This window comes from Aquarana catesbeiana, linkage group LG03 (genome assembly GCF_042186555.1).
Source record: "Aquarana catesbeiana isolate 2022-GZ linkage group LG03, ASM4218655v1, whole genome shotgun sequence".
NCBI lineage: Eukaryota > Metazoa > Chordata > Amphibia > Anura > Ranidae > Aquarana > Aquarana catesbeiana.
In genome coordinates this window covers 47,091,699-47,107,994 of record NC_133326.1, presented here as the reverse complement: position 1 = coordinate 47,107,994, position 16,296 = coordinate 47,091,699, and the positions used below count along the sequence as shown (strand labels likewise).

General features: G+C 44.4%; 1 protein-coding gene across 2 annotated transcripts in view; it reads left to right on the top strand.

The window, feature by feature from the left end:
• The window catches only part of ARNT2 (aryl hydrocarbon receptor nuclear translocator 2), a 199,302-nt gene that overhangs the window by 8,589 nt on the left and 174,417 nt on the right, over positions 1-16,296 (top strand). For both annotated transcript variants that reach the window (XM_073618473.1, XM_073618474.1), the window contains exon 2: positions 4,609-4,669. In XM_073618473.1, the coding sequence (XP_073474574.1) occupies positions 4,639-4,669 (31 nt within the window). In that variant the 5' untranslated portion in view covers positions 4,609-4,638. The remainder of the gene's footprint in view (positions 1-4,608; positions 4,670-16,296) is intronic.

Sequence of the window (16,296 nt, the reverse complement as noted above, 5' to 3'; positions counted from 1 at the left end):
AATAGTGTCAGGTCTGCCAGTAGGAGTAGAAAATGCTCTGGGAATTATGCCCCATTGTTGGTGTCAGTGGATTGAATAGTGCCCCATTCTTGGTGTCAGTGGATTACATAGTGCACCAATGTTGGTATCAGTGGATTGAATAGTGCCCCATTGTTGGTGTCAGCGGATTGAATAGTGTCCCATTGTTGGTGTCAGTGGATTGAATAGTGTCCCATTGTTGGTGTCAGTGGATTGAATAGTGCCCCATTCTTGGTGTCAGTGGATTACATGGTGCACCAATGTTGGTATCAGTGGATTGAATAGTGCCCCATTGTTGGTATCAGTGGATTGAATAGTGCCCCATTGTTGGTGTCAGTGGATTGAATAGTGTCCCATTGTTGGTGTCAGTGGATTGAATAGTGTCCCATTGTTGGTGTCAGTGGATTGAATAGTGCCCCATTGTTGGTGTCAGTGGATTGAATAGTGTCCCATTGTTGGTGTCAGTGGATTGAATAGTGCCCCATTGTTGGTGTCAGTGGATTGAATAGTGTCCCATTGTTGGTGTCAGTGGATTGAATAGTGCCCCATTGTTGGTGTCAGTGGATTGAATAGTGCCCCATTGTTGGTGTCAGTGGATTGAAAAGTGTCCCAAGGGCTGGACAAAGGCAAACAAAGGGCTGCAGTTTGGAGACCACTGATGTAGACTAGACAAGGTGCATTTAAAAACTGATTGGCTGCGCTCTAGCTGACAATGTTTTTTGTTTCAAACACTTTGTATTAATCCCCCCAACATGTTTTTCAGATCTGGGGGGGGTGAGGCAGCATTACAATGTCAGTGTATACTAGTCGGTGCAATTTGCGCACAGTCCCTGTAGTTTTCAGATTTGGCCACTCAACCCAAATTAGTTTTTAGGGTTATAATGGTCGTCCATTCATAGTAAGTGACCACTTTTTTGTCAGCACAACCATAGTGGACTCCAGAGGAATATATAACGGATGTTACCTGGGGAGTGGCATCCTGCTGTCTTGGAGTGTGAGAACAGGTTAATAATTGTCACCACTAGAACATAACATGTACATGTAACATATTTCAGGTTATTGGAGGTGGACCCTTCATTCATCTGCCTGTCCTCCATACATAGACCGTCTTTCATTCATGGAAGCCACTGTACAGCTTATATGAATGCGGGAGGGGACAGGCATAGCACTCTTGGCAGTCCAAATGACAAGTCCTTTGGCTCCTATTAACCCCAGTAGCACTGGAATTTTGATTGTAGCTTTGGGCACTGGGGGGGGGGGAGAGGAGTCAGAAAACAGAGCATTTCAACTAAAACCACAGCCAGCAGCACAAGAGACACTTCTCATAAGTTGTAAGTGCAGTCCCTTGTGCTGATCTTTTTTTTAAAATTTTGGATAGAGTAAGGTAGGTACCCTCTGGTAGTGTGTCCCATCAGAGAGATTTCCCACCACTTCATGTCCCATAGCCACAACTGGAAGTGAGAGGAAATCCTTTCAAAATGAGGGAAATCCCTTTTTGGTACCATAATTAGTGTCCCCATTGAGAGATTTCCCCTCTATTCCTGTTCTTGGGATTTTCTTTTAATTTGGAGAGAATGGTCAACAGAACAAATAGGGGATGGGGACACAGACCCTAATAAAAGCCTGACAGGTGTTCCAAACCCTCTTCACTCTATATCTAAAGCGAACAAAAATAAAAGTGAGCAGGCTGGCTTTTATAGCAGAAAGGACATGTGCATGCACAACTCTGCTTTTAGTGCTGGGCCGATGTCACGTACCTGGTAGGTTTTGAGCCTGAAGTGCAGAGAAAGACCTCCCTTACAGCTCCCACTCCCATTCCCCTGGAATGGAGACAGAGGGCCAGGAGTGAGGAGTGGTATAGGTGCCTGGCAGGATCAACAGTCTTTGGAGTTCAGTAGTGGTGGCACCCTCTGGAATCTGAAGCCAAAGAGGAGACTGAAGACAGAGACTGGAATGCAGAAAGGACCCAGAACCCAGCAGGTAAGAGCCTGGAATGCTGGACTGAAACAGACAGCAGATAGGAGCCTGGAACACTGGACTGGAACCGGGAACAAGCAGCAGGTAGTAGACTGGAACGCTGGACTGGAACAGACAGCAGGTAGGAGCCTGGAACGCTGGACTGGAACCAGGAACAAGCAGCAGGTAGTAGACTGGAACGCTGGACTGGAACAGACAGCAGGTAGGAGCCTGGAACGCTGGACTGGAACAGACAGCAGGTAGGAGCCTGGGACGCTGGACTGGAACAGACAGCAGGTAGGAGCCTGGAACGCTGGACTGGAACAGACAGCAGGTAGGAGCCTGGAACGCTGGACTGGAACAGACAGCAGGTAGGAGCCTGGAACGCTGGACTGGAACAGACAGCAGGTAGGAGCCTGGAACGCTGGACTGGAACCAGGAACAAGCAGCAAGTAGTAGACTGGATGCTGGTATGCACAGCAGGAGGGTCAACAAGCCGGTGGTCGGTATCGGTCGGACAGCAGAGGTACCAGGGATAATACAGAGGGATGGTCAGGCAAGCCAAGAGGGTCTGGTGCAGGCGGATAGCAGGATGGTCGAACAGAAAGCCGGGTCAGATAGCAGGATACTCAGATCAGATCAGATTACACACACGGAACGCTGTAGAGCAGACAGCGGGGATGTTGTGTGATAGACCGGTTTAAATAGCCCGCCTGACACCAGCGGGAGTGCGCGCGCGCGTGCCCGTGTGTGACCGCACCCATGAACGCGCGCACATGCGCAGTGGGACCCGTGGCCGTGTTCCCGTGCGCTTGGATCGCCGGTTACTGGCAGGATCTTCATGACAGCCGAACTCTGTGTGCCGGCAGTGCTCCTGCGCATGCACAGGAACAATGTCATTGGGCACCAGCCGAGGAAGATGGCTGAAAACGGCACACAGAAGAAGATGGGACCATTAGAAAGGTATTAACCCCTTTAGTTCCGCTTTAAATTAAAACAAAAAAAAAACAGTTATTTATAAACCTAGCTAATATTTGGATACTGATTGAAGCTTGGTACAATATTGGGTATGCTGGCAGCAAGATCCTGCTTAAAAAATGCCCTGTACACGGTACCCATACAAAGTTTGAGCAACCTTTATATGTTCCTAGCAGAGAAGCTACCTAGAGTCCTCCATTGGTAGGATACAGGCAACTTCTCAAGGAACTTGCCTAGCATCTTCTGTTGCTAGGGTGCAGGCAACTTCAAAGAACTTGCCTAGAATCCTCAGTTGCCAGGACGCAGGTGGCTTCACAAGAAACTTGCCTGACATCCTGCGTTTCTAGGGCACAGGCAGCTTCCCAAGGAACCTGCCTAGCATTTTTGTTTCTAAGGTGCAGACAGCTTCTCAAGGAACTTACCTAGCATCCTCAGTTGTTAGGATGCAGGTGGCTTCGCAAGGAATTTGCCTGGCATCCTTCATTGCTAGGGTGCAAGAAGCTTCCCAAGGAACCCGCCTGGCATTTTTCATTTCTAGGGTGCAGGCGGCTTCTCAAAGGAACTTACCCAGCATCCTCATTTGCTAGGATGCAGGTGGAATTACAAGAAACTTGCTCAGCATCCTCAATTTCTAGGACACAGGCAGCTTCCCAAGAAACTTGCCTAGCATCCTCCATTGCTAGAATGCAGGCAGTTGCTAGGATGCAGGTGGCTTCACAAGAAACTTGCCTGGTATCCTTCATTGCTAGGGTGCAGGCAGCTTCCCAAGGAACCTGCCTAGCATTTTTCATTGCTGGGCTGTAGGCAGCTTCTCAAGAAACTTACCTAACATCCTCAGTTGCTAGGAGGCAGGTGGCATCACAAGAAACTTGCTCAGCATCCTCCATTTCTAGGACACAGGCAACTTCCCAAGAAACTGGCCTAGAATTCTCCATTGCTAAAACGCAAGCAACTTTTCATGTAATTTTCCAGCGTTCTCCATTGCTAGGATGCAGGCAACTTCTCAAGGAACTTGCCTAGCATCCTCTGTTGCTAGGATGCATTCAGCTTCTGAAGGAACCCGCCTAGTGTCCTTCTGTGGCTAAGATGCAGGCGGCTCTTGTACTCCAGTACATGTACACTGTACACAGGTAAACATTAGCACAAATACATACAGCATAAAATACAGTGCGTACCTCAGTTGCAATTTTTTCAGGTTTTTTTTTTTCTTTTATAGAACTGAATGCAGCAAGAATTCTGATCTTTACACAGCTATGTGCATGGGCCCATAGAAAACAATAAACCTGGGTTCAGCCCTGTATAAAGAAAATTTTACTAATAAAAATGCAGTTTTTCACAGCTGTGTGCATGAGCCCTTATCTGTAAAGTACATACACACTGTTATTATCAGCAAAATAGATCTGATTGTCTTCATCTGCCCAATTATCAGAGTGTAAGATGAAGTATCTGCTTGCATATGACTTCTATTATATCTTCACAATGAAGAACACAGCCTGCTGACCTCTGCCGTGTCCTCTGCGCCTTTCTAGTGGAATCTCTAATGACTGCATTCTGCTAGAAAAGTCCAGCACTTCTTTAGTGACCAGTTCCCAGCTACTCATGTGGAACTCTCTGTTCCGCTGCGTCTTGATGTTTATGTTTGTTAATTATTTCTAGGTGAATTCTGTGCTGCTCTGACTTAGAACAATGGCAACGCCAGCAGCAGTCAACCCCAGCGGTGAGTACATATAACATTTCCTTCAAAGCTATCATTTACATAAATGTTGTTTTTTAACAGCCCAGAGATGTTGACAATGTAATGGCGAGCCTTCGTCATCACACTTGTGATAGTTTAGTAAATCTTGTGGTTTGGTAGACTGTGGGTGGTAGAGATTCTTGCAGTGAAGGGTGTTTACCGGAGCCGAGCAATGCTGGCATTTAGTAAATGAATGTTTTTCCAGGGATGTAGGATTTTCTATGATTTTATGGTGTGACCATAATAAACCATCTCAATACAGGTCATGTAGATCAAATGTTCTTGTAAAGTTCACAGAGAAAAAACTTGACAGACTTAAAACCTTTTTTTTAAAGTTTGGATAGAGTTGAAAAAGGGAATCGAACGCTCCATCGAATGTGGTGTTTTTTTTTTTGTTTTGTTTTTTTGCTGTGTTCCCAATGCGGAGATTCATCACTGCTTATTTTGATGACTACAACAAAAGGTAAACGGGAATCTTCCAATGTGTGCACGTGTTTCGGGGACAACTGTCTAAATTTGGCTATAGATGATTCAACTTTTTTTTTTTTGCCATTTAGTCAGCACAGGGCACACAGGAGTTCAATCGCTCAGCATAGCCTGCATTTACAGAACACCTCTCAGTGGATGCAAAGTAACCTCTCTTGATGTCACTGCCATGCCTCTCTACCTAATCCAGTCAAGGAATGCTTTTATTCATTGATAAAATGCAAAATGTTCTCTGAATGAGTCCGGTGCTGAGAGAGCGACCTCCTATGTTCACAATTCAGCAGTGCATCCGCTCGGCACGGGACCCAGAAGCTAACGATGATCACTGTATTAGTGATGCCTGCTACAGGGATCTCCAGCTTCCCTGGGGATCCCACACTTATCACAAATACATATTTACATTGGTAAAAGCTGGACCAATGTAACTGTTTAAAAACTGCTGTAGGTGAAATTCAGCTTTATGCAGATAGGTGAACTCTTTTAACTACCAAAGGATTTGTTGTTCTGTTTAGGCTACCTAAGAAACTTGGTATCCCTGTCAGATGGTACAGCCAGGTCTTGCTCCTATCTGTTAACTAAACTGATGTTAGGCCTTATTTAAATGGACTTCAGCTTGTATAAAAGCTTTTAGTAAAGTTCCAGCAACTTTTTTAACCACCTTCCGCCCCCACGCTATAGCTGAAAGATGGCTACAGCGTGGGCTCACATTTCTGGGAGGATGTCCGTTGGATGTCCTCCTGTGATCGTGCTTCCCACGTGCCCCCTGCGGCACGGATCTGTGATCGTTGTATGCTTCGGACACAGTTGATCACAGATTGGGGTAAAGAGCCAATCACAGCTGATCACAATGTAAACAGGATTTGTCGGTTATCGGCTATCCTTGCCTCACTCTGACAACACGTGAGGAGAGGAGAACCGATAACCAAAAAATCCTCAACATCTACACTGATAATCAGTGGCACTGATCATCAGTGTCCTGATGATCAGTGCAGCCCCAACAGTGCCCACCAGTGCTGCCAATGTGTGCCCATCAGTGATGCCTGTTAGTGCCCATCAGTGATGCATGTTAGTGCCCATCAGTGATGCATGTCAGTGCCCATCAGTGATGCTCATTAGTGCTGCCTATCAGGGCCCATCAGGACTGCCTAGCAGTGCCACATATCAGTGCAGCCTCATCAGTGTATCCTGAAAACAACGGAGAGTCATGAAGCGAACACCCAACAAGTAGTTGTAAAGGAGAACCAGCCGTGGTATCATTGATTAGAAAAAACTTTCATGAAATACAATACGTAGCAAAAAAGTGGCTAAGTTGGCCATTACCCCTCCAAACACCAATATTAAAATCAAAGTGGACAACGTTGTCACTGGTTGCATACCAGCAATGGCTCACTCAGCAAATTTGAAGCAAAGGGTGAGACAGGGCTAGATCACACAGGCAGGTGGATCAATGCCTTCATGTCCAAACCGGATTTAAATGGCATCTCAGACATTGAGTAAGGATCAAAATCGTCCTATGGATCCACCTGCACGTGGGTATGTAGTCAAGAGGTGAATAAGAGCTTACCTAATTCCCATACAATTGTAGACTGGACTGGTGTGATCATGAACTAGCATAGCACTCCTCTTGGTGAACAGGGGGACCAACGATCATCCTGCTCAATTTAGCAAATACTGGCCCTGCTGCATTGCATGGTAAAATGGCCATCAGCAGCAAGTTCATCAAGCCTATGTGGAATAGGCCTGTCTCACCCTTTGCTCCAAATTTGCTGAGTGAGCCATTGCTGGTATGCATGTGTATGAGTCTGGGCCCTGTTGTGTGTTTTATATAGAGTGACAACGTTATCCACTTTGATTTTAATATTGGTGTTTGGAGGGTGTATATATTGTATTTCAATAACGTTTTTTCTAATCAATGATACCGCGGCTGGTTCTTTTTTACAACTACTTGTTGGGTGTCCGCTCCATGACTCTCCGTTGTTTTGAGGATATACATGTCCAGTTGTTTCGGTACCCCACCATATTGGTGAGTCGGTGATTTGACCGCTAGAGGCGGGATTATTTAAAGTGTAACAATTTAGGGGAATGGTGCGCTGATTCCACCAGTGTAAATCAAATTAATAATGTGACAATAGACATATCATATATAACATAAATAATGCATGCGTGAACAAACAAAAAGTGATCAGTGATAAGTAATGAATAATTAGATGTAATTGTCCCACATAATAATAATAAATTTGAATCCTCCTTTAAACTTTGTGCTTCGTTAAGTGCCTCCTCACGGTAAACTTCAGTGATAAATACCACCACCAGGTGAATTGCCCGCTCACCTTAGGAAGCGACCCCACTGAGTCTAATCACGCCTTTTAGCTGGTATATCTTTAATGTTCCTGACGGGGAAAACGCCACTGCATCTTGGTCTCTTTAAGTCTCCTCCGATGAAATGGACAGACTATTTCTCTGGAGTGGCTCAGAGTAAAAAGAAAGCTGGTGGTACTGCCACAAAGCTCCTTATTCAGGTTCCTCCTGTTACTGGGTAACAAGTGTTCTGTCCCTGTATCCAAACTTTGCTTCTGTGTTGTCACCCTCTCTGGTCTGTGTATCAGAGAGGGCGACAACACAGAAGCAAAATTTGCAAGATCTGTGCTTGGAGAAATACTGTCACTTGGTGAAAAAATGCAACATGATACATTTTTTGTGTTTTTCTTTTTAAGCCCTCCTAAAAATATAAAATAAATACCTGCAAAGTAAAGGATTGCACTGCAGCCAGTTCCTCTGGTCTTCATTCTTTTGCAGAGTAGATGCAAAGCAGTGGCCTTTTTACATCTGATACACTTCTATGTGTGTTGAATGGCTGGTCCCCCACTGCAGGCCTTGGTTCCTTCCAACACATGTGCAATCCACCGGGCGGACTCTGCTTTGCTCAGCGGGGGATCACTCTGCTGATCCCCACTGAGCAGGCGGATGACAGGTCCATCCCTGCTCAGTGTGCAGAGACGGACCTGTCAGAACTCCACTGTCCTCTATAGGGAGATCGGATGAAAATGGACAGCTTGGATGGAAAATAGGGTCACCATCCATCTGGATTTCATGGACAGGATCGGATTGGATAGCAGCGGGTGTCAGCGGACACGTCACCGCTTACATCCGCCGCTCCATAAGAGTGAATGGAGTGTCCGATCAGGTCCGCCTGAAAAACTGACAGGCGGACCTGATCGAAAAGCCTGTGTGAAAGGGACCTACAGGACACAGTAGTCACATAGGGGGTCAGAAGATGGTACCACATCATGCATTAGGGTACACAGGCATCCCAAACTCCCAGGAGTGTCGAATGTGAAGATTATGGCTGTAGTTCTTGAACAGAGCAAAGACTGATAAAACTGGCACCGGGTATGGAGAGTATAAAGCTTTTTCTTTTGAAAGTGGTGCTGTGTTATATTTATTTAACTGTACACACTACTCTTCTACAAGCTAAAGCTTTTGTGAGCAAGCCTTTAAAGATGATGTAAACCATAATGGAATGACATTTAGTTTGCTAAAGCACTGTGTATAAACAGCTGCCATTTTGTTTTATATAAATTACCTGTTTTTGTCATCTCAGTGCTTATGATCCCTTCCAGCTTCTTTGCAGCCACTTCTTTACGTTCATGTGCGCCAGTGATGGCTGCATGGCTTTTCTCAGGGTAGTTTTCTGATGGTGGCAACAATGAACCATGAAAAACCACTTACAAACTTCTTTGAAGCCTGTTTGACAAGGTTACACCACAGAGGTACAACTGGAAGGCAGAGTAGTCGCCATAACAAGAATTGCAAAAAAAAAAAATAAAATAAAATCTCCAAAACCTCTTTTGCACAAAAAAAAAAAAAATCATCCCTCATAATGTTTTTCTCTTCTGTGCTCTTTTGTATAGATGCTCTATACTGTGTACTTCCTTGCTATTTCTCTAAAGCCAATAATAGATCTTAATGCTGGGAACCATGAACCATACACATATGGCAGCTGCACCCAGGCGTAAGAAGCAATCTCTGCAAAATGAAACATGAGAGGAAGAAAAGGGAACGCTATGTAAGTGTAGTAAAACCAGTCCATTTATTAGGCACACAGTGTAACAACTCACATAATAAAAAGATATCTCTCTCTTCTGTGGATACACTGCTATGGTCCCCGCCCTATAGGTCCCGCTCGATGGATAAGTCACAGTGGCTAGCTGTGGATCAGAGATGGAGTCACCCAGCATGGAGCCTGGAACTGGCGTGACCAGCTTGGAGCGCACAGGGCAAAAGCGGAAGTGACTTCAACCCAGGGGAAGAGCGATGTGATCTGGCTATGCATGTGCATGCGCCTTCCTCGGGCCAACATGGACACTTGGCATTCCCCTTTCTTCCTTACATGCGGCCTCCAGGTTGGGCAGCCATGGATCTAAATACAATACCTAAAATCTCATACATGCTTAAATTTTTATGTAATTTCAGTGTTTAAATATGTAACTTTTATTAAAATAATCAAAATTATACCTAGTGATGCCTAGTGATTCTGCCATCAAGGTCTTTGTCAGACTTTACCTGTCTCCAAATTGTGCTCTTGTCACCTTGTCACACACTACCCTGGTAGAGACTTTAAGCTACGCGGGCATAGCACATTGTTGTCACTATCAGGAAGCCGGTTCTGGAGACTTATGTGGAGCTGGACAGTGGAGCAAGTGCATGTAGACAGGAAGTGACTGAAAGTGACCAAAGGAGATCAGCTCCTGAGATGCAAATAGGTGAAAACAAAACATGAGAATAGTTTATGATGCACATAGCTTTGGCAACTGTTATCCAGTCAGGATTCACATCTAAGCAATGAGGGAAGGAGCAGCAGCATGCTGATGAAGTTATCCCTCTGCTCTCCCTTCAAGTAAGTATGTTCACAGTGTGACTGACAGGAAAGTCTTAATAGACACAGAGTTTCCTTTCCTAGCATCTGTGCTGCTATGCATGAAACTACAGGGTTCAGATACTGATACTGGAACTTACAGTTCTTTAAATCCCAACTCCGGGAAAATAAAATATTATCCATGGCAGTGGGGCTGCGCCTGCACCACGAGGGTAATTACTCATTTTGTCGAGGGAAGAAGATAAAAAAAAGCTTTACTTACCTGATACTCCGCTCTCTCGGCAGGTGGCGCTCCCCACAATCTAGTGGTGGACTGTCTGTCGGCATCCTCACGTCCAGAGCAGTACTGTGGACCCAGCTCTGGTTTTCATGAAAACAGGACCCTAGAGCGCAGGGGTGCAGAAGTTGTGGGGACCAGTCTAGCTGCAGGCAGGAGCAGAGGATCAGGTATGTAAAGCCGGCCATAGATGGATCGAATCTTAGTCGTTTCAGCAAGGACCGGCTGAGATTCGATCCATCTGTGGGCAGAATAGTTGTATTAATGTCGATCCATCGATCTGCTACAGTACAACCAGCCTGTTGGATTTTCTGTATGCCATCACTGCCAGTGGCTTTAGCAGATAGCAGTGATCATTGTGTTCTGCTGGCAGGGTAGGCTTCCCAAAATAGCTCCACGGGAGTGTTGATGGGGGAATTGAGAGATTTTCTTTCGTTTCGCCGTGGAAGGAAAGAAAATTGTATCATCTATGGCCTGCTTATATTTCCTTTTATTATTCTCCTAGACATAAATGACCAATAAACCCTTGCAGTGCAGGCACAGCCCCACTGACAGGGATATTTTTTTTTATTTGCCCGGAGTTGTGCTTTGAGTGTTAGACATTTTACTGTGTTATTATGATGGCCTTTTGTACAAGCTTTGCCCCTGGTGTCCGGCCTCAGGTTTGAAATATTCACACTTACATTGGTCCAAGCTGGACCAAAATAAAGATCAAACCTAGACTTGAGCTGTAACTGTAGCTGCATTTGTGCACTTTTTACAACACGGTTGAGTATTGTCCATGATACTGTTTTAATTGTACTAACAGTTAAATTTTCAGGACAAGCTTTCTGGGGTCAGTTCCCTTCTTTCAAGGTTCAAGGTACTGCTGGATCCCTAGAAGAAGGGAGCCGACCCCATAAAGCTTGTACTGAAAATGTAACTGCTGGTGTAAATAAAAAATAAAATCATGGACAATACTCAACTGTGTTGCTTTTATTATATTTATCATTGAACTGCTAAAATAGTTCACAATACCTCTGCGGATTTGCATAGACCAGGTAGATGGTAAAGGAGTAGGTACACTGGTGGTGAGGTCGCTCTGCTGGAGCTAGAGATAAGAATTCAGTGTGTAATTTAGGCCAGAAGATTATACCAATAGCAAAATATCAATTTTAGGTGGACTAAGGTTTTATTTGGCAAGGTACCATTTGGCTGGACATTGTTGGTATTCATTCAACACCTTATAATTCACTGCAAAGGACTAGTAGTCTGTACACCTGGACAATTCGGGCTGGTTAACACCACGTGTTCCTGAACTAATTTTTGCTATGCAGCACACTATAACGTAAGATAATTTACATCTGTGCCCTGTGGTATGCTAGAACACACTGGGGGTTATTTACGAAAGGCAAATCCATTTTGCACTGCAAGTGCACTTGAAAGTGCTCTGAAAGTTGATTTTCCTTTAGTAAATAACCCCCACTGTGTATGCGTGATGAAGTGCAACTACATGCAACTCCCATATACAGTACATTGCTGTGTATTGCAGTAACACACACTGTAACGCACATTATAATGTACATTACCATTTTTATAAAGTCACTTTATTTGCAGTTCATGTTTCCAGATTCTGATTTAGCTGTGTATTGGTTTTTATTGCATATCCCCATTACATTGCTCTAAATACCTCCAGCTAAATTGGGACAGCATTATGTAAAATAAATCCGTAATTTATGAAAAAATGTGTAAAATACTCAATAACAGGTCAACCCTGGAACAGATTTATTCAAACAGAAACAACATCATGTGTGTAAGGTTTACTTTGGCAGCGCTCTTCCATGAAACTGGCAAATAAAGCGGAGCAAATTAAATAATTGAACATGACATATGTGCGTTCTTTGACAGTGTTGTCTACGTTTGTATGGGATCCAAATGCATAAATATATTCTCAGATGCTTAAGCCTATTACATAATAGCTTATCGGATTGCCATTTTTGTCAGTGTTCTGATTTCACATAAAATGCAGCAATTTTGTGCTGTGGACCAGTAATTAGCCGGCTTCAATAGTGGAATGAGGCGCTCTGTTCTTCACGATTCAGGAGCGTCACTGTTTTCTGCTCATTATATTGGTCATATAAAGAAAGAAAACAAAGAAAGCAGCTGATCAATTCATAAATAGTGTGTGAGGTGCATGTTAGGGGAACCGTATATTGCATGCACCTAAAGCAGAGACATGATGTGATGGTGAAACTTACACAATGTGGAGGTTCAGTCCTACAAGGTCTTGTGCAGTACAAGTGACGGCCCGTCCATAGGGGGCGCCCAGGCGCCACCCCCCAAAACTAGTAATAAAAAAAAAAGGGGGGCCCTTTAAAAAAAAAAAGTTCTTTAAGTTCACTGTGCTCGGGCGCCGGCCACATTGCACTGTGGAAGCGTCATGCCAATCCAATCCTGTGATTGCAGGCGAGACGCTACATTTGCGGGGTTTTGTGTTGCTTTGTGGCGCAAACCTAAGCACCTCTCCACTCTCATTGGGTCGGTCTTCTGTTTCTGTTCTTCTTCTATCTGACCTTTAGCACCACCGTAGGACTTGGGTGGTGCTTTAACCCGGGCAGCCTTGTCACTTTCGGTTTCTGTGCCAGTGGGAAGTCTGCTTCAAGAAGCAAGAATCAAGAGATGATCTGTGATCTGTGATCTGACGCTCTGTCAGTGTCTGTCCCTCCACATACCTTGTAATGTTCTCATCCTGTGATGATGATCTGTGATCGGACAGTGGAGGGAGGGGGAGGCGGTGCCCTGCTTCTTTTGTACTCGGGAATTAACCTCCATTCACCCAGCAATCTGCAGGTGCATTTATGTGTACCATGAGGGGTCTTAGCACTGTGTCCTGCTACAGCCATCGTATACAGTATCCTCACCTTCACCAGGTCTCTATCTATCGCTCTCCCTCTCTCTTCTCGCTCTATCTATCTATCTATCTATCTATCTATCTATCTATCTATCTATCTATCTATCTATCTATCTATCTATCTATCTACCTATGTACCTATCTATCTATCTATTGATCTGTCTGTGTTCCTATTGATCTGTCTGTCTGTGTTCCTATTGATCTGTCTGTCTGTGTTCCTATTGATCTGTCTGTGTACCTATCTGCCTGCCTATCGATCTACCTATCTGCCTTCCTATCGATCTGCCTTCCTATCGATCTGCCTGCCTGCCTATCGATCTGTCTGCCTACCTATCGATCTGCCTGCCTATCGATCTGTCTATCGATCTGTCTGCCTATCGATCTGTCTATCGATCTGTCTGCCTATCGATCTGTCTATCGATCTGTCTGTCTATCAATCTGTCTGTCTATCGATCTGTCTATCGATCTGTCTATCGATCTGTCTGCCTATCGATCTGTCTATCGATCTGTCTGCCTATCGATCTGTCTATCGATCTGTCTGCCTATCGATCTGTCTATCGATCTGTCTGCCTATCGATCTGTCTATCGATCTGTCTGCCTATCTATCTGTCTGCCTATCGATCTGTCTGTCTGTGTACCTATCTGCCTGCCTATCGATCTGTTTGTCTGTGTACCTATCTGCCTGCCTATCGATCTGTCTGTGTACCTATTGGTCTACCTGTCTGCCTATAGATCTGCCTGCCTATTGATCTGTCTGTCTGTGTACCGATCTGCCTGCCTATCGATCTGTCTGTCTGTGTACCGATCTGCCTGCCTATCGGTCTGTCTGTCTTTGTACCTATCGATCTGTCTGTCTGTGTACCTATCGATCTGTCTGTCTGTGTACCTATCAATCTGTCTGTGTACCTATCGATCTGTCTGTCTGTGTACCTATCTGACTATCAATCTGTCTGTCTGTAGGCCCTATCAAGGGCGGGTGATGGGGGGTGTTCTTGGTTGGGGCTATGTTTGCGCCCCCAAAAAAAAATTGAGCACCAGCCGCCACTGTGCACCACCATGTGTGCTGGGCTGCCAGATGTCCCATTGTGTCTGGTTAAATATTACTGAAAGTAAATGCAATCATTTAGAATTCTTCGAAGATCAAACACTTTAAGTAGACTGACCAGGTGTAAAGCCTCACCTTAATGTCTAAGGATATTTTTTTTTTTCGTTAATTACATTTTTTTTACTGCTTTAAACATTATACAGGCAGTCCCTGGGTTACAAACAAGATAGTGTCTGTAGGTTTGTTCCTAAGTTGAATCTGTTTGTAAGTCAGAACAGGTACATTTTTTAAGTGTAGCTCCAGCCACAAAAACAATTTTTAAGCTTTTTGGATAGCATAGGGAAGGGTTAACACCCCTGTAACATTTGTTTTGCTGTCTGTGCTCCTGTTCAGAAGATTTCACCTCACTTCCTGTCCCAATGACAATTGGATTTTGAAAATTTTGGGTTGTTGTGGAAACAAGCCTTGGTGATAAAGCATCAGTGGAGGTACCTTTTTCCCATACTAATTCTTACATGAGTGAATTTTCCTTCCTAGGGGTAGATTCCCTCTCACTTGCTGTTGTCTCCCTTTGTTTGTAAGTAGGGGTCGTTTGTAAGTCGGATGTTTGTAACTAGGGGACTGCCTGTAATGCACAGAAACAACAAGAATCAATTATGCACATGACTGCATTTACTCACATTTCACACCAGTTTATTCCACCTTCAGGATTAAGATTTAAATGGAACTTTACCCAATACAACTTGATAAAAAGTAATGCTTTTTAGCAAGGAACATACATTCCACAATAATTATGCTACCAAAATTAGTGTGTGCTGTAAATAGCCTCCAGCATTGCTCCTGTTTCTTCTTCCCAGAGGCTGCCATTGTGCTGAAGCCCCTGAGCAGTAGTAAATCTTTAGACTGTCTGGAGATCGGCATGTACATTTTTGGCACCGTGCCAAAAGATAGCGAGCAACTGAGCATTTGCAGAGCAGGGTGAGACAGTTTACTACTGGATTTTGAATGTTTTACATAGCTATACCTGCAAAAGGGCCAGCCTGAAGTGATCTAGCAGGTCTTAATTTTCTGACTAAAGTTCCACTTTAAATATAGCTACAGCAGCTTCATATTAGAAATGAAACCAACCATTCCCAACCAGGGTACCATGGAGTTGTTAGGGCTTCCTTGAGTCATGGTTCCTGGACCAATGCCAATTGGCAGAGCCAGCAGCATTGCACTAATGATCTTTTTAGCTGTCTGTAAGGGTTGTGTTGTGACCACCACTGTAAGGCATTCTTCCCACTGACCACCAAAGCAAGGGGCATTCTTCCCAGTCTCAGCGGGGAATTGATTTTAGTAATGGTCCGCTGAGACCTAAACATTATTTCAAGGGTTCCTCTGGGGTAAAAAGGCTTTTAATGGCTAAATAAAGTTGGGCCTTAGGGCTCTTTAACACATGTGGACAGTTTAGGTCCGCTTGTCAGTTTTTCAGGCGGACCTGAACGGACACTTCATGTACCTCTATGGAGTGATGGATGTCAGTGGTGACATCTCCGCTGACATCCGATCCTCTCCGAACCGCTAAATGCAGATGGATGGAAACCCTATTTTCCATCTGTCTGAAGGATCGGATGAAAATGGACAGGCGGTCAGTTTGATCTGATCCCCCATAGAGGAGAGCAGGGCTCTGGCAGATGCATCCCTGTACAGTGTGCAGAGATGGACCTGTTATCCGCCGGCTCAGCGGGAATCAACTGATCGATTCCTGCAGAGCAAGTGGAATCCATGAAAACTGACATCAATGTGTGAAAGGGGCCTTACACTAGTAGAATTTTGTTTGAAAATTTTAATTTTAAGAACATTTGTTCAATTTTCTAATCATTAGTGGGATCAAATCAGCAATTGTTTTCGATTGCAGTGAGAAAAATTGAAGAAGCAAGATAGAAAATTTCTTTAATTGTACATCACGGGACACAGATCCATAGTAATTACTATGTGGGTTATAGTCCACCTTCAGGTGCTGGACACTGGCACACCCTAAACAGGAAGTTGC